We start from the raw sequence: 25599 nt of genomic DNA on the forward strand, positions 1-25599 counted from the left end.
TTATTTCCTAATATTTACCGATTTTAGGTGCAGATTATTTTGCCTCGCGGGTCTTCTAAATTTGAGGTACTTCTCAACAAGGAAATGGAAGGCTTTTCTAAAATCGACACTAAAAACTGTATATATGACGGGGTTAAGGGCTGAATTGACATATCCCAGAAATGTTATTCCCAGCTCTACACCAGGAGGCAAACTACACGAGCTGCAGAACGGAACAGTTACGTACATAATGAAAAACGGGAGCCAGCAGAGAACAAACACACCTACAATTATCCCAAGAGTACGCGCAGCCTTTCTTTCCTTGGATAACGAAATCTTCTGCCTCTGATTGAAGAAGTTTTCCATAGTGTTGGTATGTTCGATGATTCTTTCATTGAGAAGATGATTTGAATGATTCGGTGTAGCATTATAGCTGAATTCACGATTATTTTGTTCATTGTTTTCGTTACTGTCTTCGGAGATTTGTTCCGCTGTCAAATTTGGTGATGGCGGTGATCTGTTTTTCAAGAGAGCCATTTTAGAAGCGGCTGAAGCTTTGGCTCTTCTTCGGAGCCTCTCTCTGGTTGCAAAGAAAATTTTAATATAAACAAAAGTCATGATTATAAGAGGTATGAAGAAGGATCCAAACGAGGAATATATAATATAGCCTTTCTCTCCTGTCAGACTGCATTGTTGAGTATTTTCTTTGTATAAGCTGTTATTCGGGTTGTCAATCCACCCGAACAAAGGCGGTACACTTATTACCGCACTTACCACCCAAGCTGCCACAATCATGAGAAGAACACGCGTCATGGTGCGTTTCTGTGCATAACTGAGAGGATCGTGTATTGCAAAGTATCTGTCCAGAGCAATGACACATAGGTTCAGTATTGATGCAGTGCACAGAAGCACATCACATGTCACCCAAAAGTTACACATTGGTCCTCCAAATTTCCAGCTACCACGGAGTTTGTTCGAGATGTGAAGAGGCATTACAATTATTGCAACAGTCAAGTCAGCTACCGCTAAAGAAATCAAGAAAACATTTTGGACATTACGTAGCGGTTTGTATGTCAAAATTGCTAAAACAACAAATATGTTTCCCACAATTATTACTACTATTGTTATAATCATAAGAAATGTCAGCAGATAATCTTCAACACACTGCATAAAACCTGAAGCATCGGTTTCGTTGGTTAAGGAAGCGTTGCCTCCAACCATGATGGCTTCCTGGCGTACCACTGGCAGAAGCAGCGACAAATCGAAGCTTATTACATGATAATTAGAGTCCAGATAAAACTCTGAATGTTTCGCTGGTGACAGCCATCTCTCCTTGAAGATTGACAGAACAATGCTCACCTCCTTTAAGTAAGCCTGCTATTGATTGAGGTTTTATATGATAAAATATCTCTCTGGGTTTATCCATCTCCAGCACACAAGCACAACGGACAATTCCACACATGAACAATTTGATTTGCCCTTGAATCTAAACTCATCAAATCATAAAACTAGATTATTGAACGTTATTTATTCGTGCATCCCATTAATGTACACAATACTTTGAATAAAATTTAATAAAATGGTAAAAGAGTTTTTCACTATCTTGTTCAATGATATTTATCTTTATGACATTTTTTTAACATAAATTTCTTTTGTTATATTCAAACATTTTTTTTCTACAAATAAAATGCTGCAAAAAATAATTAACTATAGATATTTCATCGATGAAAGTGTAATGCTTTAGTTCTATATAAGGCAAATAATTACACAACTATGATCTACCATGAAATATTTAAAAAAAACGAGCTTTGTGATCGTTTCATAGAAGGTGTTCAGCAAGCCATCTACTAAGCGTTAGAAAACATTAATGGTACGGATTTTTGTATGATAATTAGATAATGTTTTCTCCTTTATATGGCAAAATTTTGTAGCCTAAACGAATTTTTAGCGAGCTGTTTACTTTATACGTTAACTTTTTTGTTTTTGCTTTTCTCATATAAATAAATGCTTTTCTATTTTCCCCCCTTACTTTATTTTCATTACATAAAGACTCCCAGTTAAACTTTTTCTATTAAATTGACAAGACATACATCCTAAAACTTTATTTCTGAAATCATTGAATCTCAACCCAAAATTTTAACTCGTGGGAAATTGTAAAATTAGTCACTCAAAAAATTGTAACTCTCGATGTCTCAACACCCTCTCTCGGCGCAGCGGTACGTGTTTGCTCATGAATTTTAAAAATTGTGACTTTCCTTTTACTTATTTGACTTATTTGATTATTTGATAATATGCTTTCCCTCTTAAGGCCCAGTATTTCAACTATGGATCCATCCTTTTTACAAAGAGTGGGTGGGAAAATTCTAAAAATTGTGTTATTGATAGGTTCCACGTGCCATTTTGTTTGTATTAAAAATCGAGGAGTTCTTCAAAGGGGAAAAAAAGCGAAAACCATAAACTAAACAATACAAGAAACACTGCTTTGGCAAGCCGAGGCATAAGTATGTCCCCTACATCCCAGCGATTCAATACTGGATTTGAAAGCAGAGAGCAAATACTCTCTTAGAGTTTTGCAAATTTTCAATTTTTTAGAAAAAATGACCCATATTTAGATTGATTAAACATCAGAATTTTGAGGAGACATTTAAACATCAATATTATGTACATGTAGTTTGAAATAACCTTTGGAGAAAAAATCCTTTAATATAAAATTCTTTTTTGTTCCTATGAATACAGTTAAAATCTGCTCAACCGTTTACAGTGTACCTTTTTTTTTTAAGAAACGAGGTTTGACCAGATGAAAAGAAGACGATTTTTAATGCTAAAAAATGGTAGGACTGTTAATGAGAAAAATGAAACATTTTTCATGCTTCGTAATTATTTCAGTGGAACTGGTCGCCATTTTGAAGACAGGATACTTGTAACAATATGTTGTCCCCTCCTCCTCATACATAAGTACAGCCATGATATTTGTGAGGAGAAAATTGGCACTGGAGGAAATCGCATTCTATTCCACAGAGTAGGATTCCCCCCTCCCCCGGAAAATTGAATCTGGTGTGGGATTTCCGTAGGGGAAATTCTACTCTAGAATCATTTTTCCGGGGGGGGGGGGGGGGGCGTACTCTAGAGCCTATTTTTCCGGGGGAAATCCTTCTCTAGAGCCAATTTTCCGCAGGTAAAGATTTTAGAGTGGAAAGCCTACTCTACAATACTGGTATAAGCCCCATGGAAAATTTGAAAGAAATCTGATGAGATTGTTGTGTGAATCTTGACTTTTGTTGGGATGAAAATACCAACAAGACAAACGGCAGACAACGCATTCGTATAAAGTCCCAGTAACTTCTCTGCAAGGGGTTAATGTTCCCATGGATATTGAGCCTTTCTTGAAAAACTGATCTATCATAGCTCACATTATTTCTTAAGTATCGACACTTATTTTGAACAAGCGCATTTAAGGTTTTCGCAAGAAAAACGTATTTTTTCCCCATTGAAAATCCTCAATATTACATGTCTAAACCAGGGATGGGGTCAATTACTTTAAAAAGTAATTAATTAAATTACAATTACTTTGACTTTTTCTTCAATTAAATTACAATTAAATTACAGCCTTTCTAAGACATGTAATTAATTAAATTACAATTACTTTGCAAAAGTAATTAATTAAATTACAAATTACATTTTTTAATTTTTTGAAAATTTTTATAATCCTTGTCAATGAATACACAGAACATCAGTTATTTGTATATAAGCTCAGCCTCTGCACAAACAGTACAAGAAATAATATGCTATAGGCATTGTGTATCGTTCTGGTTTAATTATATTTTATAACATTTATTTACAAAACAATAAGAATCTCCTTAATGAACTATCCGAGATCAGTTTGATGCAGTTTCCACCACACAAAACCTACATGTACACAAATTGCATGGCTTATGATATTTGATTAAAAGTGAGTATTTTAATAGAGTGAAATGAGTCGCAACTGTAACCCCTCAAATTAAATATTTCCTTTGAAGGTAACCTGAACATCCTAAATTGCTATTTATGTTGAACAATTTTACTTCATAAATCAGAATTGTACAGATAGAAAATTCATTCATAAAAATCTGTTTAGATGTTAAAATAATTATCAAATTGAAAGTTTTTTTTTTCTAAAGCTAGCGGAGCATTTTAAATTGAAATAATTATCTTCATTGGCTTTGTCTTCTAAATCATGGAATGAATATCTCTTAAGAGGAGTTGATTTGTTTTGATTGCAATTTAAAGCTGTGATCTGGAGGGCAATTATCTCTTCCCAACAAGAGAGAACTTAATGACACACACCTTCTTTTTGTTTATTATTGATCAAACAACAAAGATTGAAATATAATAAATGTGTGTTTCATAGCTGAATAGATCTAAGATAGGTGGTTCAAAATTCATATTTATAAACATAGATCAAAAAATTCAAATATAACATAATGATTAGAAAGAAACTAGTTTATTATTATCAAGCCAATCATTTAATTATTTTGTAAGCATTAACCTAAGATTTTGTATAAATGAAGGATTGAGGATATGTTTAACAATCAAATAAAAACCAGTAAAATGGGGAGGTAGTGGTGACGATATATCATGAATATATCATGAATGTGTATTATATATAAAGTAATTGAATGTAATTGAAAAAGTAATTGAAATTACATGGTATTTTTTCAGTGTAATTAATTAAATTACAATTACAAGTAATTGAAAAAATGTTCAATTACAAATTACTTCCAATTACTTCAAAAAATGTAATTAATTACAGTCAATTACAATTACTTTTTTCAATTACCCCATCCCTGGTCTAAACCTGTCCTCTGGAGCAAAGTTAGATTTGTTAAATACATGACCTTCAACCCAAAAGTCCTCAATTTTACGAAGTTTATAAAACAGATAAAATAATATATATTTGCACTGTAAGTGGAAAAGAAAACGCTTTTAGGAATCTGGCTGTACATTTTCAAATTGATATTTGATTGTACTTATTGTAGAACTAGATCCTTGAAACATATACACGTAAAAATTTCCTAGTATACAAAAATCGGGCATGTGCATGTCTGCCTTATAAGAACAGTTGTTTATTGCAGATTCCCTATCAATCAAACAAACAACAGATATTATTTTGCTTGTTTAATTTGGCGCTTCTGGCCGCGGTGATCAATTTGCTGGGGCTACCACAGGGCTGCCCCACAATCAACAATCAATACAACAAATGTGACGACCCAAATCGGGCGGATCATGCACTGGGTAGGTCACAAGTGCATGAACGTCACCAATTCAATTATCAATCAAGTTCAATCAATAAATCAATAATCAATCAAGTTGAATCAATCAATCATCATTCAATCAATCAATTCAATATCAATCAAGTCAACTGCTTGTCAATTACAAGCCAATGCACAAATTCAAATCCTGAATTTCAATTTACATGTGCAATAGGATAAACAATGGAATGCGCGTAAGAATATGTGTTGCACTCCTCCAGTTGCGTTGAGGTGCAACGGAATACGCCACTTGCAAGGGCCATGAATACTCGTGTCTACCACGAGTAAGCACTCGTGTCTACCACGAGTAAGCATGGAACTGCAACCGCCACCAATGGGGGTGCCAAGAACCATGGTGACGGCGGCAGTACCTCAACGCAAATGGTCACCGTCGACCAGGGCCTGCTCATTCACCAGTACAACTTATAAAACAAGTGACTTACTAGTCAATTACTATTCAATGCATTAAAACAAAATATGAATTTAAATCGTCAACGGTCATTCAGAAATGTGTTGAAATGCAATTATGGACTTGTGAGAATAAAACAATTTCCCGTTTAATCTAAAACTGTGGATCCTTACCTGCACTCTATTCCCTGTCCCGTTGGTTTATTTTATCGTATTACTTACCTACTAGGCTGTTACTCCTGTTAGGCATTTTTATGGCTTTTATAAAAATTTAAACTATCTTTGCAAGTATTGGTTATAGTTGTACTATAAAGTGTGGAGTGTATCAGACCCAAATTGAACAAACACGAGATATTTACGTCACCTCTCAACTTAGAATATTTTTAAAACAATATTTGTGTCCTTACCCCCCCCCCCTTCTCATTTCCCCAGCTGCATAAATCATATTCCCTCTTCACAATTTATCAAACAACTATAATCCATAGCAAAATTTTAAAAAATAAATCATTGAAATGAAAGAAAGTAAAAATATGTGAGCCTTGTAACAACTACTTAATGGATGCATAAACATGTACATTTTATAGCCAGCGTTTCAAAGCTAAAATAACCCCCCTGCATGTTGGTGGCAAATGTGCTTTTGCGGTTGCTCCCTAATTGTAGTGAATGAGATTTAAAATTTTGTATTCTACAAATAATAAAACATATGGGCATGATATGCCGTATCCAATACTGTCTAAACCTGCTCGAAGTTTCCCTGAAAAAAAAAGCCTTTTATGACTGGTCATGGAAGTACTTGCAACTACATTCGAATCGTTCAACTGTTTCAATTAAAAATAACTGCCAAGGCTTATTAATTTAATCATCATCTATTAAGTGTTTTAAAGTACGACTAATTTTAGTTTTATATAACCTCATGCCATAAGGGTAGTTTAACCTATTTCAAACAAAAGGAAGAATACTTTATATCTCTATTACTTAACGTAATGAAACTCTTTTGCGTTGAAGGTAGGAAACGTTGATTGATGAGGACAATGTGCTATAGCTATTGACTACACTATGAGATCGATCACTGCAGATTTTTAAGGGACATATATAAGAAAGAAGCCCTGGTGAAATACCTAGCTAAATGTTCGTTGCACCACGCTATGAAATTAAAATGCTAGCTCTCTTGTGTTAAATTTTTGTGGATATTTCCCGCTAAGTAGACTATTCTAATAATAAGTTTAATCATTTTCTTTCTGATAAACGTTATTTTGGAAGTCTAAATATTCCGAATACTTTGACTTGCTTTCCGAAGTGCAACCATCGGCATTACATTGTACATTCGGCATACTTATTGTTCATATCATTCAATTGTCACTAGCGTAAACAATATATGTAAACAACATGTTATGCCCCAAAAATGAATGGAGATTTATAAGTTTCTTGACTTTATTGCAAAACAGCCGCAGTAAGTTATACAATTCGAGGTAATTGCGATACTAAGTGTTCTGAGTATTAAAAAAAAATATCTATAAGGGAGTAGTTTTATCTCTGGGAAATTTAGGTATAATCGTGGACCATTGTGTATTACACACAATTATGCATGTATTTGGTAATAATTAAACAGAATGATAAAATTAGTCTGAAGGCTTAAATCCCCATTAGACACTGACATAGGTGCGCAATAAAATAGATAAACACAATAAAATATCCGAGAAAACAAATTCTTGAGTACGTTGCAACTCTTTGTCCATGGGTATGTGCGGTGGAAAAAAATGGTATACTTGATAAGGCATACTTCTGGACATATCTTGGATATCCCTTACCAGATTAGCTTAAAATTGAATGTCAGTGTACCTTAAATAAATGGATCAATATTGTTTTGACAACACATTATTAACTCCCTGGTTTTGACTTTTCTTATGTACAGTAAATTCAATATTGCAATTTCATATCAACCTGTTAAATCTTTGAATAATAATAATTGATTCATATATAATTTAACTGATAATTTGACAAGCTTTGTTTCCCCGTCTCGTCGAACACATTAGCAGACTATCCATTCAAAGATAGCCTGATAAGCAACATACGGAGCAAGTACTGGGTGCTGCTTATCCTAGTGAGACTCCTGACCAATCACTTTTATTAATCTGCCTATCACAGTGCCTTAATAGCTTAACTAAATATCAGAACTCAGTCCATCCGAAGGAGACGAGGAACCAATTTGATTTTGACCATCTTTTTAAAAAATTACCAGTTTATTTGAAATATGCCCCCCCCCTCCCCCCTTCACACAAAGACTCGCTTAACCAAATTATACTTTTCCCTAGAATGTAATCTAATAGCTGCGATTAATTGAAGCTGGATTAGGATCTTTATCATTTGCCAAATCCACTTTTATATCTAGTTTTAGCACAACTGCAACATTTCCTACTTGTTTTTTTTTTGCAAATCTTTAATTACTGTTCTAATGAATTACTGGGGAAGTGATAAGGTCATGCTTTGATGGAAAGGAATCTTGTGCCCATTGCAGCTGTTGACTCACTGATAAAGCTGTCTTAAAAAATAAAATTAAAAATGTTGACCTGTTTTGGTAATGTACCTGAAAATAAATAATCATGGTAACATACATCTGTAATCGCTATCAATTACTTAAGGTTTTTTATGTACTTACTGCCTTTTGTACCAATATAATTTGCTCCTTGCTTGTGCCTGAATCCTGCAAATTTGCCTACCTATTCTAATGCATATGAAGAATACTTTTCCACAGCTTTGCTTTGCTTGACCATGTGGACCAAATGAGCTCCCATATGTTGTGTAACATAATATACAAGTTAACTCCCATCCCATTATGTAATAGGAAAATCAGTTCATACAATATCATCCATAAAACCTTACACCTTTTTGTTTTCTTGGTAACATGTTCTATGTATATGGCCAGGATAATTCCAAACCTTTTCAAAAGACCAACAAACAAATGAAATGATACAAGTCTGCACATAGAGCATAACACTTACACAATTTAATAAACCTCCTCTCAGTACACACAGTACTTTGATTACTTCAAAAAGTGAAAGTGCACAAATTCTCGTGAATGCTTTCTCCGATTTAATGACGATTACATTTTGTAAAATGCGAATCAATATACCTCCTTCGAGCAATAAATCTATGTAGAAAACAAACTAAAATCCTTCTATATATAGTAAGCCCGGCTTCTGAGAATATTCCGTGTTTTATGAAATTATCCCCCCCCCCGTTATAGCTATGATGGACACGAAGTTTAACATTTCGCTCCTAAAAATTATAACTAAGTTAAACAATCATTTGACCCCCAAACTGATCTTAATATATTCCTGTTACCTGTAAAGTCTCACAAATTACAATATCGCGTAAAATCAATTCAATTTACGAAAAAGTCCAATCAGGCCAAATCCAAAGTCAAACTTCGCCATCGATACATCTAATTTGCTCTGAAACTACAAACCTCAATAGTTATACTAAAAATCAAACTTATTTGATTTAAATAATTTAAAACATTGCCACAATTTAACTCCCAAAAATTTTCCATGACCTTACCGTTTAATCGATTCTTCTAGAAAGGAGGTAGAAAAGAACTTATTATTAGACTATATACAAATGGACCTAAATTATCCGGATGATAGCTTGTGACTAAGGGTGAAAATTTATATTTATCCGAATGTACGTAACTTATCCGGAATAGATAAATATTACTAGGGTTACTGAAATAAACTCACTTATCCGAGACCAGGCTCGTATAAGTGGTAGTATTTCTAATCGCTTTCAAACATTCTTAAAGATAATGTTTCAATGCTGCTCTCGTGCTTATTTTCTGCATAACAAGCTTTTGATTTTCTTTTACACTATACTATATTTTCGATTGCTACCTGTATGATAAAAAGATTATTTGAAATCCTTCCTCGGCGGAGATGCGTCTACCTGTCTCTGGTGTTCTCACGCTTCATCAAAAGGACAGGGAATGGTATAAGATGAAATTTTAATAGGAATCTTTGATAATTTTTTCATTAGTTTTCATTTCATTTCAGAATTGTATTGGACATAAAAATAAATGAACACATGAATTTTAAAATTTAGTGATTCTATAGTTATTAGTCCCCTACCGATGAAAGCGGAGGGGACTATAGGTTTCCTCCGAGTCTGTCCGTCCGTCTGTCTGTCTGTCCGTCTGTCCTTCTGTCTGTCTGTCACTCTGTTCCACTTGGTTTTCCGCACTTTTTTTTCTAAACGCTTGCAGATATTGAGCTGATTTTTGGTATGTGAGTGTATCCTGATGAGTTACAGATCAAGTTTGCATTTCGTTCCGCTTCAATGATTTTTGACGGAATTACGACCTGTTCAATTTTTCAGAGTTTCCGCATTTTTTTAGTCCCCTACCGGTGAAACCGGAGGGGACTATAGGTTTCCTCTGAGTCTGTCCGTCTGTCTGTCTGTCTGTCTGTCCCTCTGTCTGTCTGTCAGTCTGTCCCACTTGGTTTTCCGCACTTTATTCCAAAACGCTTGCAGATATTGAGCTGATTTTTTGGTATGTGAGTGTATCTTGATGAGTTACAGATCAAGTTTGCATTTCGTTCCGTTTCATTGATTTTTGACGGAATTATGACCTTTTCAATTTTTAGGGGTTTTCCGCAATTTTCTTCTAAACGCTTTCAGATATTGAGCTGATTTTTGGTATGTGACTTTACCTTGATTAGTTATAGATCAAGTGTGCATTTCGTCTCGCTTCATAAATTTTTGACGGAATTATGGCATTTTCAATTCTTAACGGGAACCAGATTACACTTGCCGGTAGTGGACTAGTATTTCTAATGCAAAACTCTCAGAATACTTGTTTCTAAACGCTTGCAGATATTGAGCTGATTTTTGGTATGTGACTATACCTTGGTAAAATATAGATCTAGTTAACATTTCGCTCCGCTTCATTGATATTTGACGGAATTATGGCATTTTCAATTTTAAATAGGAACCAGATTACACTTGCCGGTAGGGTACTAGTATTGCTAATGCAATACTTTCAGAATGCTTGTTAGTCCCCTGCCGGTGAAACCGGAGGGGACTATAGGTTTCCTCTGAGTCTGTCCGTCCGTCTGTCTGTCTCTCTGTCAGTCTGTCCCACTTGGTTTTCCGCATTTTTTCTTAAACGCTTGCAGATATTGAGCTGATTTTTGGTATGTGAGTGTATCTTAGTGAGTTACAGGTCAAGTTTGAATTTCGTTCCTCTTCATTGATTTTTGACGGAATTACGGCCTTTTCAATTTTTAAGGATTTTTCACAATTTTCTTCTAAACGCTTGTATATATATTGAGCAGATTTTTGGTATGTGACTTAACCTTGATTAGTTATAGATCAAGTGTTCATTTCGTTCCGCTTCATTGATTTTTGACGGAATTATGGCATTTTCAATTTTTAACGGGAACCAGATCACACTTGCCGGTAGGGGACTAGTGTTGCTAATGCAATACTTTCAGAATGCTTGTTTTTCTTGCATTCAATTTACAGACATAGATCGTGGCGTATTGTTACGTACTATTCTATCCTCATGTGAACAAATCAATCAAAAAAAAATATTTTCCAAATGGGATTAAAAAAAAAATAACCAGAAAAGTCTTTTCTATTAATTAGTTATGACTTTAAGTAATACTTACTGCTAATCCAATTATGTTTGAATCAAAATTTATGTTATTAACTTTTCCATATATTCGCTATATCTATTAAAACACTGACTTTATGGTGTTTTTTATCAGTAAAATTTTTTTTTCCTCGAGAGGGACGTAAAACAACATACAAAAAAAACAAAAAAAAAAAAAAAACAAAAAAAAAACAAACAAACAAAACAAAACAAAAGTAAAATTTTTAAGTGCATCATCTGTATTAACAAAAAACAATTAAAAAAAAAAACAAAACAGATGTAATTTTGAGTGAACTGGGATTAAAATCTTATTTATTATCTTTAACTTTGTGTTCATAACATTAAGTGCCAACTGAATATATGAATGTGAATTAAACAATAAGATGCTGTCTTTGTTGTGTTATAATTGCCTTTTCGTGTTATACGGGATATGTTTGTTATAATTGTCTTTTTGTGCTATACGAGATATGTGTTTTTGTCTTTTTGTGTTATACGGGATATGTTTGTTTTTGTGTTATACGGGATATGTTTGTTATTGTATTTTTTTGTTATACGGGATATGTTTGTTATTGCCTTTTTGTTAGCGTTATACGGGATATGTCTGTTATTGCCTTTGTTATAGTTATATGGGATATAATTGTTATTGCCTTTTGTGTTATATGGGATATGTTTGTTATTGTCTTATATGACAGCAATGTAGTTTTCATAAGAAATTTAAAATAAAAAAAATAGATTTAAATATTTAAGGAATAGTTTGTAAATAAATAAAATGCCCATATCTATACAAGATTACTGTTGAAAATAAAGTGCAAGAAAACAGAAGTCTTTTGCTTCGCATCCCGTTGCAGTTATAATCTCACAAAGTATTCAATCCTGGTCTAAGGCGGGACAAAGGTAATATGAGCCAGATGAAAGACTGCATATTTAAGATTGATCGAAGTGGCTCGCGCAGGGATCGTGCAATGTGTCATTTATTGAACCTTTCATCCATGAAGCAATATTCCTTCATTAATTTTTCTCTTGATTTAAATGAATCCTTCTAGATAGATGTCTTATCAATGTAGCATGTACATGTACCAATTAGTAAGAAGGTCTTAATCTAAAAAAAAGCTGGAGAGTTCTATGCACAAGAAGGTCAATCTCCGCTGAAATGAACATTTTCTAAATTCCTAATAATGTATTACGTGTTATATGGCTATTGCATACTATATACATTTAGTCCCTGGCATTCTACTGTTTGCTTTGAGGGGAAAAATCATTTTCTTAAAATCTAGATGGTATGTTATTATGCCTACAACTTAAGTACAGTGTTTGTAATTTATACAGAATAATAACCATTACTATTATTTTTTTAACGTTTTGCATCAAACACAAGATGTGCAATATAATTATGTATATGTGAATAAATAAATGCTGTAAAGTGGCCTCGATTCTTTCGCTATCAGCTAAGATGTGTAAACGAAGACATAATCTATGCATGTAAAAAAAAATTACTGCCAAATGAGTATTTTATCATGATTACAGATGAAATTCATGGCATGAATTTCAAAAATCTACCCCTCCAAAGTATGCAACATTGAATATGCACACATACAGATAGAATATCGGTATTTTGTTGACCCTTAAAATCCGTGCTTTAACAATCCTTGAAACTTGGTTTTTTTTTTTACTACCAAATACACTGTTAATCTTGTAATACGATATTTGAATAATTCAAGTTCGAGGCGGTATTAAAGTTAAATGTATAAAAACTTTTTTTAAAAAAGTACTTGCTGTTAACTTACGTTACTCAAATTATTTTATTTAAGTATAAATGATCTTGTATCTTGTGGAACTTAATGTTTATTCATTGCAGCCCAGAGGACCTGGCTGATAGTTTACATGATGGTGTATGTATTTTGAGCGGAGACGTTATAGAGACTTTATATAAAGTATGCATCGGAATATTTATAAACGCATTCTTATGATTGATTGATTGTATGTTGTTTAACGACCCATTCGAGAATTTTTCACTCATAAAGAGACGTCACCATATACCGGTGAAGGGCTTCAAATTTAGACCTTTACTCGGCACTCAGGGCCGTTGAGCAGTGAGGATTCTTTATCGTGCCAACGCCTACCGTGACACGGGGCCATGGTTTTAAATGTCTCATCCGAAAGACCCGCAACTCTCACTTCAAAGTGCCGAGCGCTTGGCGAAGAACAGTTGCTACCTATTTTTTAACAACTAGGTCAGTCGCGACCGTTATTCGAACACACGGCCTTCCGATCACGGAGCAAGCGCTCTACCGACTGAGCTACCGTGACGGTAAAAAAAACCCAATGACCTAATAAATAGTATTCAACATGTTAGACAAAATACGACCCAATGATAGGTTGTATTTACAAACAAGGTCTTTATAAGGACCGTAGAATTCGGAAAAGCTGACTTTAAACAGGGTGGTTGAAATCCATGTAACGTCAACGTATTTGTCAGTAGTGTCAGTAGCTTGCCTCGGTTTAAAAATTAATCGTACTCAGGACATGTTCTTACGGATCGAATCAGTTGGGAGACAAAAACACCATATACAGGTGATGTTGGAGTATTACCATGACGATGGGAAAGCTGAAGTCATCCCGTTGTCGCACAGTTTAATTATTAGTTGGCCAACATTGACTATATATAGTCAAACGTCCAAACATGAAACAGATATGGCAGAATTTGTAGTGTCTATTGTTTAGAGTTCACATGGATAAATCGAGTCGATATATGAATGAAAGTAACTATTGTTAATTGATGAAACGTCGTCGATATATATTTAAGTTGAAGGCCATTTGGGGTATTTAAGTTAAATTCTGCATAAATTAATAAAGGAGACAATTTTTGGTAAAGTTTTTGTAGAATGACTGGTATTGGGACATTAGTATATTTATACAATATACGCCTTTATTTACTAAGTATGTTTCCTGTGCGAGTAGATAGCAACATATATGTTTTCTTGTTCATATCATTATATAGTGTTAAGTAAAGAACACCTGCGTGACCGTCAGAATGTCATTTTTTTCCCCCAGAAGGCCAACATATTCCTAATTTGAAAACCGAGAGTGTTCGAAATGACTGATGTGTAGTACTGGGCTCCTTTGAGATTTCAACCCAATATCACACAGTCAACGTCATGCAATACAGAGTTTATTCATTGGGAACAAAGTTCATTGACCAAAAATATAATTAAGCTACTAGTATATATGTTGTGTTTGTCTACTTTTGTGGAGCTTATACTTTGCATTCCATGCACATGTGTTAAAACACATTGATATAACGTGATGTCACAGTGAAAAACTGAGAAAATAAATAAATGTACAACTTAACCAGTACTTTTTCAATATTTTTTAGTTGTTTTAAATCATTCAACGGAAGCCATTGAGGATACATATAGGATCTCCCATGATTTGTAGTTGGATATGATTTTTATCCAACGAGTTGTGTGGTTTTTTTTTATCCCCGATCCTTGGCGAGGGGATAAAAAACACAACTCGTTAGATAAAAATCCTATCCAACCACAGATCATGAGAAAATTTTTTATCACATGTTTTATACATTACTATCAATGTTTTACACTGTTTTCATGTATGAATTCACTTCACTTTTAATTACTTCATCACTCTCACGCAAAACCCATTGTGAGCTGTCACGGTTGCTCAGTCGGTAGAGCGCTCGCTGCGTGATCGGAAGGCCGCGACAGACCTAAGTCGATAAAAACAGGTAGCAACTGTTCCTTCGCCAAGCGCTCGGCACTTTGAAGTGAAAGTTGCGGGTCCTTCGAATGAGACCTTAAAAACCGAGGCTCTGTGTTACGGTAGGCGTTGGCACGATAAAGAACCCTCACTGCTCAATGGCCCTGAGTGCCTAGTAAAGGTCAAAATTTGAAGCCCTTCACTGGTATATGGTGACGTCTCTATATGAGTGAAAAATTCTCGAATCCGACGTAAAACAACATACAATCAATCAATCAATCAATGGGATATGAAAAAAAATATCCGATGAGTGATGTGCACGGGATAAAAGGAAATACACGGGATAATATATTTTTTCAGACTTGGAGCGCAAAAAATAAATCAATCAATAAATAAAAAAAATTAAGAAAAACCAAAAAACAATAAAATTATTTACAACTCATTACAAAACTTTGTCAAATATTCTGTTTGTTTGTTTGTTGTTGTTTTTTTCAAATAAACTTATGATTTCTACGTGTTTCAGTATGTTAGTTTTATCTTCATCTATGAATAAAGATTGACTGATAACACGTGTCAATTTTTAATCACGGTGTAATGTTTAAAAAAGCTAATTAGCTTTTGTTAATATTAATCCAGATGAATATTAAGAAATCGAAGGCAAGATGACCTATGTCTATGTCTACTTACCTCTATTTTAAATTTTTTGAAAAGCCAAGGATTTAAGATGTTTTTTTTTTTAATTTTCCATGTTTACATGTAATTAAAATTTTCAGTAGTGATCCATTGGTAGTACATTTTAGAACATCCCATGCACTATAGTGTTTGTTCCCTTTCGTGCCATATTAAAACATTGTGAACATCCTGGCTCCATTTGGTTCCAGGTGGAGCATAAATAAAGTATATACAGTATATACATATATTAAATTATATACATTAAAGGTACATTCTATTGCTTTGCTCAGTTTTAGTTCATATGTGATCTAGTTTTGAAAGGGATTTTTGGGTTTTAAAAACTTTTATGAAAAGTTTGACAATTTTTGGCAAAGTAGATGTTGTGGATATTTACACTAGTTCTATAAGCTGTCCACAAGCCTACAGGGAATGCAGAAAATGATGATGTAAATAGTGATTAATCCTCTGAGGTCGTCATTCTGTTGCAAACAGAATGGAATCAGTTGTAATCAAGGTAAGGGTTTAAAAGGTTTTAGAGAAGTAAGATCTTGAGGAGAAAAACTGATCAAGAGAGACGTGATAGATATGATTTGCAGAGCCGTGGATTGCAAGGATTATAAAGTTCGTCATTTTTACTAGTATTTCGCATTTTTTATCCTCTACATTTAATAATGATGCGCAGATAAAATTATGGGGTTTTCCTCGTGAAATGAAGATCTTAATTATACACTTCTTAGAAAAAAAGTATTGCTTAGACATGTAATCAATATCCTTACGACAAGTACTCGCGCATGCTCAGTGATATGGAAGATTATTTACTATTCATATTACTGTCACTTCTACACAAACTATGATTTGTATACCCCGCTTGAAAAGCAGTAGGAATATAGTGTTGGGGTGTCCGTCATTCTGTCTGTCTGTCCGTCCGTCTGTCTTTACTTCCCTCCGTCCGTTACGCTTTGGGGTACCCATCTCTTATCGAAACTCCCCTTTATACCACTGAATAAAATTTAAAAAGATCGGGTTTCGCATAGCAAAACAAAGAAACCGCCATTCCTTCTATGATATTGAAGGTACCCATCTCTTATCCGCAATTCTTCCTATACAATAAAATTTATTGATACTTTCACAGAATCTTCATTAAGTAGTGTCATTGTGCACCTCCTACTTGATGTTTTGAGAGGAGAGATATTTGGGCTTTCCCCATAGCAAAACATGGATTTTGCAATTATAATCATATGGTAGGCAGTATCATTTTGTGAGTTCAGTGCTCACAATACCCCAAGTTTATAATTTGCGTCTTTTCTTAAATTCGGCCCATGAATGTTGGAATTTTTTAAAATGCATTTTTATTTATTTATTTATTTATTTTTTTGTTTATTGTTATACCACTTGTAGACAATGGCACTTTCATAATGACATAAATTTTATATAAACTACTGTAGTAGTTTGTTTCTTTTTTTTTTAAATCAAACAAATAAAGTTCTGCTTTCCATGACTTTATTGATGTCTTTAAGTACCAATGAATGTTTGAAGTATGCATGGTACCCTTGTGTGCTTTTTATATCGATCCTTTGGGAAATGGCAGGGGGTTGTGTTGTTTACCTTGCGCAGCGTTGCATATTCAGATACTTCACCCATTGATTAGCTATATGCAAAATAAAGTTACTTACGTATGTTTTTTTTTTTTTTGATAAATAAAGTTACGCATTGGATGTCATAAATTAAAATGTTTAACTTAATTATGATTAGCTGTGTTTATTATTATCTTATGAGAACTGCATGACAGATCTGTGTTCATTTATGAGGTCTTATATTGACAAAAAGATATAGAATTGTAATATTACAACAATAGCTCATTTTCTTGACTTTACCGTGCACATGGTGCCTGTGTTTATCTGTTTATCTGCCTGCAATATTATCATACGCTGAAATAATGCGACAAAAGGAATAGCTTCTTATCTTTGTAAAAATGAAATTCAAGATTACTTCAATATCGGTAAGTGTTTTCATTCCATTTAACGAGGTTAAAGGTCAGTTTGTGTGTCCGTCTATTATAATCAGTCCGCTGGTTTCTCTACATAAACATTTAAACAGAATCTTACATATTCATTTTTTTTCCTTCTGGAAAAAAATAATTATAGTGCACATTATCTTGCCATAGAAAAAGGGAGACATTTTTCTCGCATAATCACCAGTGTAAGATTGACTTGTCCGGTGTGAGACAGCAGTGTGAGATTTTTCTGTCTTACACTGTGTATTACTACGCCGTGAACGATAATGTAAACAGTCTTTATATAAAGAAATTGTAACAATGTTAAAAAATATTACATATACTTAAAATGTTGTCATTTAACTTATTAAGATAAACTTATTTTCATTCAAAATATTGTCGAATTTTCACTTTTTAAATGGCACTATTTTTAGATCGCGGAAGGATTCTTCTTGAATGAATGTGTACGCTATCGGGTAGATAAGTTTTTTTATTCCCAGTTTTTATCTATCTAATTAATTTACATGGACTGAAATTCATTTTATCAGTTTACACTGTGTGTAAAACATTTTCAGGTACGCTCTCTCCGATGGTGTATTTAGATTTTTAATTAGATGGAAAATTAAAAGAATATATTTTTAGCCCTATCATGGCGACGTCATTGACAGGCCGTTATTTTGGATAAAATAATGCGAGAAAAATAATCATTCATTACATACTCGTGTGGGAATAGTGAAATTCCACCTCGGGGCCAAGATTCACGGTCTAGGACTCGGCAAAGCCTCGTCCTAGACCGTGAATCTTGTCCCCTTGGTGGAATTTCACTATCCCACACTCGTAGTAATGAATGATTCTATTAGTCTCAGAGATAAAAGATTTTGTAATATTTGCAACACAGGAGAGATTGAAGATAAATTTCATTTTCTTTTCAGATGCCAAAAATACAATAGTCATATGTTTGCTTTTGAAAGGAACTTGATGAATTTTTTTTTCAAGGAAAAATATCAAATATGTCTTATACTAAAAAAGTTAAGCTTTGTTTTAATAGCCAATGTCCAGAAATGCTGAAAATAGCACACTCATTTATTTAAAAAATGCCATACATGTATATCTAGAAATGAATGTACTCTATAATTATTGTACAAATGATTATATGATTTATGCACATCCTCACATTCTAGAATGTTGTAAAATGTATGAACAGTTATGATTCATATATGCTGTGCCTTTGCAAATTATTGTAATTGTGTTTGCGCCAATAAAATATTGTATTGTATAAAATGCATATCAAAATTTAATTTAGAATGATTTTATTTACCTCATTAATAACATCAAAATTTGTTTCATACGTCTGTTTTTATTACATGAGAAAACTCATAAACGTACGTTACAGTAAAGGTTTAGAATATCAGAGAATTCAGAACTAACCATAACAAGCTAATGCAGGGAATTTTTGTCCTCGGCTTATTAAAGGACAAACCTTTGAGCTATCCAGAAACAATATGTAAAATATACAAGTTTGAATTGAATGTGGAACGAGGCAAGCTATTGACAAATAAGTTGATGAAAGTTGAATATCAACCGTCTAGTTTAAAGTCAACATTTCGCAAATTCTATGGTCAGGCCATCTTCAAAAAAGTGTTTGGTTGCCCTCACTGGCTAAAAATGGCCCGACTAAAAAAATTTTTTAACCTCCTGGAAGCAATTATTTTTTATGCATTCCGGAAAATAGATTTTGAAAATTCAGCATTGATGTTGAAATTTTCTGGTAAAAAAAAAATTCTCACCTACCTAGCGACTCAATTTGTTCATCCCCAGTCGGGAGAGGGCAAACAAACATTAAAAGTTGGCCTCAATACAATGACCTTAGCAAATACAATCTATTTTATAAGTCGAATGCTGACTGAAAATTGTATACAAATTGTTAGGCCATAATTTTCACAATGAATTGTCAACAGATTTTTTTCCGTTTGCCCTATCAAGACAAAGAGCATACAGCGGATGTGTCCGGTCAATAGGGGATGCTTACTCCTCCATGGCATCTGATCCCACGTGCAGCTCTTATGTTGTAAGAGGTCCGTGTTTGCTCTACTAAAAAATTGTATTGTTTCAATGGACTTTTGAGTTTGATTACTGTTCGTTATCTTCATACCGGTATTTCATTCGTACCATATATGAACTTGTGACCTTGATCTTTCACCTTTGGACCGAAAATCAATAGGGATTTTCCTAAGTTGGAGAGAGTCATCATTTTTAGTTTCATTGCAAAAGTTCAAAAGAACTAACGTTCTGGAAACCATTTTATGCAATATATATCTAGCCTTGACCTTTGACCTATTGACCTCAAAATCAATAGGACTTTTTTATATATCCAAGGGAATAATGATATATATTTATCATCAAAGCTAAATAACTTTTTAGCGAAATGATCTGGATACTTAAGTGTACAATGAACAATGATATATGGAAATAACGAACAGTAGTCAAGCTCGAAAATCCATCAATTCATTGAAGATTGTTCAAAAGGTTTGAGGACAATAGCGTTTTTGTCTAATGTAGATATATTGAATATCATTGTACATGTATATATTATTTATATTCCATTGATTTACAATTAGCATAGAAGATTTATAGAGGGTGTGTATTTCATTTAAGAGACTTTTCAAAAAATGGAAGATTAATGTTATGTGATGAAAATACGAGATTCCGTATTCATGACGTTATTATGAATCTGGCCATGCGTCTTGTATATACAAACTCAAAGTATGTATGCTGCTAACATTCGTAAAACATTGTGTATTGCTATGATTTTCATATACAGTGCCCACTGTCCAATCCGACAACTGTGCAATCCGGCACACTGGACTTTCCGACCTCATATTTTATTCCCCAAAAAATCTTTATAATTTACATAGAATAAAACACTGTATATTCCGACCACTGTACATTCCGAATTCCGGCGCTTTTTTGTCAACAGAACTAGATAATTACTTTATGATTTCACCTGAGTAATCCGACATAATTACACTGGTGTACCGTAATTAGCCGCTGGCCAGGTAACATGAACGTCCCGTTTGGTGATAAGATTGGTCTTCTTAGAGAGTAGTTAATTACACGTGCGAGTTTGAAAGTGTTTATCTAAGCATTAAATGAACAGTTTTTGAAATTCAAAATTAGGCAATCATTTCTCTTTGTAGTTATCAATTTTATTCTCGCATTGACAAAATAGCATCCACGCCACAGAAAAAAAAATAGTACATGATATTTAGATCGCCTTTACCTTACAGAATAAATAAGATTTTTAATTTCATTAAAATAAAATATGCAGTCAGAGTCCTTCGTAAAGCCATGTAATGAAAATAAAAAACGAGTACGGCGAACTACTGTGTAAAATGTACACAATACACAATTTGAAGGCAGCATCTTGTCTAATGGAAAACGTTTCATTTCCGAGTTAATATACACTGAATAAAGCGAGGCTGTGCACATAAAAGATTAGCTGGAAGCAAAAACTACCGCGTTAACTTGTCCATTAAATTTTAAAATATTACCAATACGTCTGTTTGATTAAAATTCAATCGCAATCACCATGTTTTAGAGTTTTGTCCCGTTCGTATAAAAAGTCGCGTGACGTTATTAATAGCACAGTCAATGTTGAGAAATAAACAATGACGAAAATCTGTTGAAAAAAAAATAATACCACTGTGTAGAGAAGGTAGACGAAATATTTACTTTTATCTACTGCACTGTCAATTAAAGTAAAAATTAAATTGCAACATCGCGAAGCCATCGGCAGTTCCATCTGTTTTGTCCATGAAAAAAAAAATCATCGTATATTACTACAGAGTTACTAATTCTGTGTCACAAACGCTGTTTCTCAAAGAAATGCTAATCGGGTATATTTTATACAACAAAGAAACACACAATTATGCAAACACTATGCCAATTAAATATACGTGTACTTTAAACCTATTGAGAAATGATTTTTTTTGTATGAAGTCATCTGACACTAATGATAATGCTTAGAAATATTCAACACTGGATAATCCGACACACTGCCTAATCCGACATTGATTTTATTTCCCGCAGCATGTCGGATAAGACAGGTTTCACTGTATTTACTCATCATGGTCTAAATAAAAATTTATGAATTACTATTATTATCCCACACACTTGGAGTGTCGTCAATGTGAACGTTGCAAGAAGTGGAGTTGACGTTATTATGTGGCATGTACATGTATATACAACGTATCTATGCTGATTACATTCGTAATTTATTGTGCATTGCTCTGATTTTTAGTCGGGTTCGTTGCTCGTAGAGCAATAGCTGGCTTTTGTTGCGGTGTTCAACCGGATGTGCTGACTCTTCACACCCAAATTAGAGTTTCAAAATTTCGATCGTTTTCACCATAGAGACAAAACGATTCTTACATTTAAGCTGTAGTTTATTCATATTTTGGAATGATACATGTATAGTATTCTGTAATATCTGTGCAATATGTTTTCAAAAATTTTATTTTCACCCTGGGGGCAAATCGGGGGTCAGAAACGTTCTTTTTTCTCTACAAAATGTTCTTCCTCAACCAACTCTTTTTTTTTACAAATTACACAGAAGCCAAATCACCTTGTGGAATTTGATAGGTGCCGTGATGTTCTGTGGATGTGCTACAATTTTTTTTTTAAATTTTTTTTTAATTTTCAACCTTGGGGGCAGTAGCAAATAAGTGGTAAAAATGATGTTTTAATACAAAATATCTTCTTCCTCCGACCCTACAAATTCAAGTAAATGCAACCTAAAAATCCATGAAGGTTGGGTTAAATGAAGAATATGGGCCATGTTTCATTTTAAAGTTGCAGAAAGATAGGGGATACAAATTTCCTTGAAAATTTAATTAATTTATAACATCTCTACATTTGGAAATAATCAAGAATTCTTCATACTAAGCTTTTTAGTTTTCTATTAGAGCCATATTTGAGTGTATCAGTTACTTTATCAAGTCTTAATAAATCCTGACATTCAAAAATTTAATTATCAGTAATAACAAGATGTGTTTGTGAAACACTGATGCCCCCGTGTGGCAGCTTATGGCGAAGGTTAAAGTTTCTCCAATGCAAGTCAAAATCCAGGCCAAAAGATAAAAAATGTTGATACCCAAAGAAAGATCTTGTCTCGAGGAATACACCTGTGAAATTTGAAAGACCTAGATACAACTGTTCAAAAGTTATGGCGAAGGTTAAAGTTTTTTAAATAAAAGTCAAACGTCAAGGTCAAGGTCAAAGTGGTTGGTATCCAAAGGAAGATCTTGTCAGAAGGATTACATATGTGAATTATGAAAGCCCTAGCACCAACCATTCAAAAGTTATGGCCAAGGTTAAAGTTTTACAAAAGTAGGTCAAACTCCTAGGTCAAGGTCAAAGGGTCAATTTGGTTGGTATCCAAAGGAAGATCTTGTCACAAGGATTACATATGTGAAGTATGAAAGCCCTAGCATCAACCATTCAAAAGTTATGGCCAAGGTTAAAGTTTTTCAAAAGTAGGTCAAACTCCTAGGTCAAGGTCAAAAGGTCAAAGTGGTTGGTATTCAAAGGAAGGTCTTGTCACAAGGATTACATATGTGAAGTATGAAAGCCCTAGCACCAACCTTTCGAAAGTTATGGCCAAGGTTAAAGTTTTTAGAAGTAGGTCAAACTCCTAGGTCAAGGTCAAAGGGTCAAAGTGGTTGATATCCAGAGGAAGGTCTTGTCACAAGGAATAAACATGTGAAGTTTGAAACCCTAAGCACCAACTGTTCAAAAGTTATGGCCAAGGTTGAAGTTTTTCAAAAGTAGGTCAAAGTTCAAGGTCAAGGTCAAAAGGTCAAAGTTGTTGGTATCCAAAGGAAGGCCTTGTCACAAAGAATACACATGTGAAGTTTGAAACCCCAAGCACCAACTGTTCAGAAGTTATGGCCAAGGTTAAAGTCTCATAAAATTTTGCAAAAGTGGGTCAAACTCCAAGGTCAAGGTCAAAAGGTCAAATATGATGGTACCCAAAGAAAGGTCTTGTCACAAGGAATACACATGTGAAATATGAAAGTTATAGCTCCAACCAATCTAAAGTTATGGGCAAGGTTAAAGTTGACAACAGACAGACAGACAAACAGACAAACGGACAAACAGACAAACAGACAGACAGGACAAAAACAATATACCCCCGGGATCTTTCGATCCGGGGGCATAAAAAATTATAAACTTAGCGAAGGAAATAGACGAAATACATCTGATATATCTATATATACAGAATCTTCTTCCTCAAACTATTATATTTCGACCACACGCCAAATCATACATGTGTATTTTGAAATATGGTATGGTGTCCTGTAAATATCTATTTGTGTAAGCATTTCAACCAAAAAGTCACCCTTCTCCAGTATGACGGTTCAAAGAAACGGAACCTATCGGTATAGTGATACAGAAAAACTAGTATGATGGTTTAAAGAAATAGAGCCTATCTTTTTAGTGATTCGGATATAGAAAGACCAGTATGATGGTTCAAAGTAAAAAAAAAAAGTTTGTTTGTTTTGTTTTGTTTTTTGTTTATTTTTGAGGGGCAATTCCTTCATCGGTATACTATCTAATAGGAACAGAATCTGTACCAAAACATGGATAAAAGGCTTCAAAGAACGCTGTGATGAATGGCTTTCCGTCCTTCGAGGTGGCAGGGACGTCTTCATCATACTATTGTAATTAATTGAGTACGTATTAATATCATTTGATAGTTTTCGCTTGACCGAACATCTCCTAATTAATTTCCTGTAATTTTTATCACAGACAAAAAAGTATCGTGCGGCATAGAGCATCGCTAGGTTTCTGCTTCGATCTTTCATTGCACTGATTGGTTTTATAGATTGCTAATATTATTAGACTCGGGGTTCAGTGATAGGCCAATAAAAGACAAAACAGCTCACAAAATGGTCAAGAAAAAACAGCGTCGATACAATTTGTCACTCACTGTGCTGCTTCTACTAGCACCATTTGCCTGTTAAATGTCAATTACACGGTATCCCATAAGTTGATTTATTGAAGAATTAGTACACAACGCGATCAGAGAGGAAACAAAACAAAAAATTATCTAGGAGGTGTAAAAGAGCGTGCTAATGCGCGTAGACCTTTGCAGTTCTTGGTAAATTCGATTACGTGCAATGTTCACGGTATGCTGAATTAGATTAGTCAACTTTTGGCAGGTTAATTTGGACATACAATTTATTTTTTCTTCTATGTAAATTGGATTTTCTAAGTTGTTAATGACGACAGGAACTCTTGGTTCTTGTGTGTGAATACCATACATAAATTGCTTTTGGAGAGGATTAAAAAACGTTCGTTCTTTAGGGGTTAAGCGTAGGTCATAGGCAAAACAAAGTCGTTTTCAAGAAAGCAATAACGTAATTATACCTCATTGTGCGTTGTGATGTTCTTCGCAGCCTCGACACGTGGTGATTTCCAATTTTGTTGGTCCCCGTGGACCCTCATGTCATCAATCAAACAGCAATCTACAACGCTAAGGTGTCCAGCCGCTAGGAGATATTTCATTTCTGGACAATGATAGGACATTATACCAACATTAGCGTGGCTTATTACAATTATAGCTATATATTCCCTAAAAAGTCTTGAAAGTTCTTCTTTTTTTCGAAATACAATAGTAATTTCTTTGTCATCTTTTTTTTTTTTTCAGTAGTCGATTTTTGGAGTGAATATTATATAATAAAGATATCTAAGATTCTCACTTTTTTGCAGTATCATGCATTGTCTTCTATGTTTGAAGACCCCCAAGGTTATAGAAGTACTGGAAATGGGGTGTTCTGAATCGCTACTTGGATATTTTTGATAGAATGCTAATTTTGCCTCCTTTTTAGTAACTG

The 25599-nt window shown here is 33.9% G+C and overlaps 1 protein-coding gene across 1 annotated transcript; it reads right to left on the bottom strand.

Moving 5' to 3' along the window:
* LOC133197545 (probable G-protein coupled receptor No18) lies at positions 1 to 25291 on the bottom strand. Its single transcript, XM_061333636.1, has 2 exons — positions 25133 to 25291; positions 1 to 1356 (listed from the first exon to the last, which is right to left on the bottom strand). The coding sequence occupies exons 1-2, from the start codon at positions 25289 to 25291 to the stop codon at positions 1 to 3; spliced, it is 1515 nt and encodes a 504-aa protein (XP_061189620.1).
* Positions 25292 to 25599: the final 308 nt, after the last annotated feature.

The sequence above is a fragment of the Saccostrea echinata genome, unplaced genomic scaffold (assembly GCF_033153115.1).
Source record: "Saccostrea echinata isolate AGI-Se365-2 ecotype Australia unplaced genomic scaffold, CSIRO_AGI_Sech_v1 ptg000001l, whole genome shotgun sequence".
Taxonomy (NCBI): Eukaryota; Metazoa; Mollusca; class Bivalvia; order Ostreida; family Ostreidae; genus Saccostrea; species Saccostrea echinata.

Bases quoted from the DNA above. Each gene is read 5' to 3' on its own strand.
- LOC133197545 (XM_061333636.1), bottom strand. From the start codon at position 25,291: ATGTCCTATCATTGTCCAGAAATGAAATATCTCCTAGCGGCTGGACAC. The intron at 1,357-25,132 runs GTATAATTACGT...CTCAATCAATAG, and splicing joins ACATCACAACGCACAATGAG to CAGGCTTACTTAAAGGAGGT.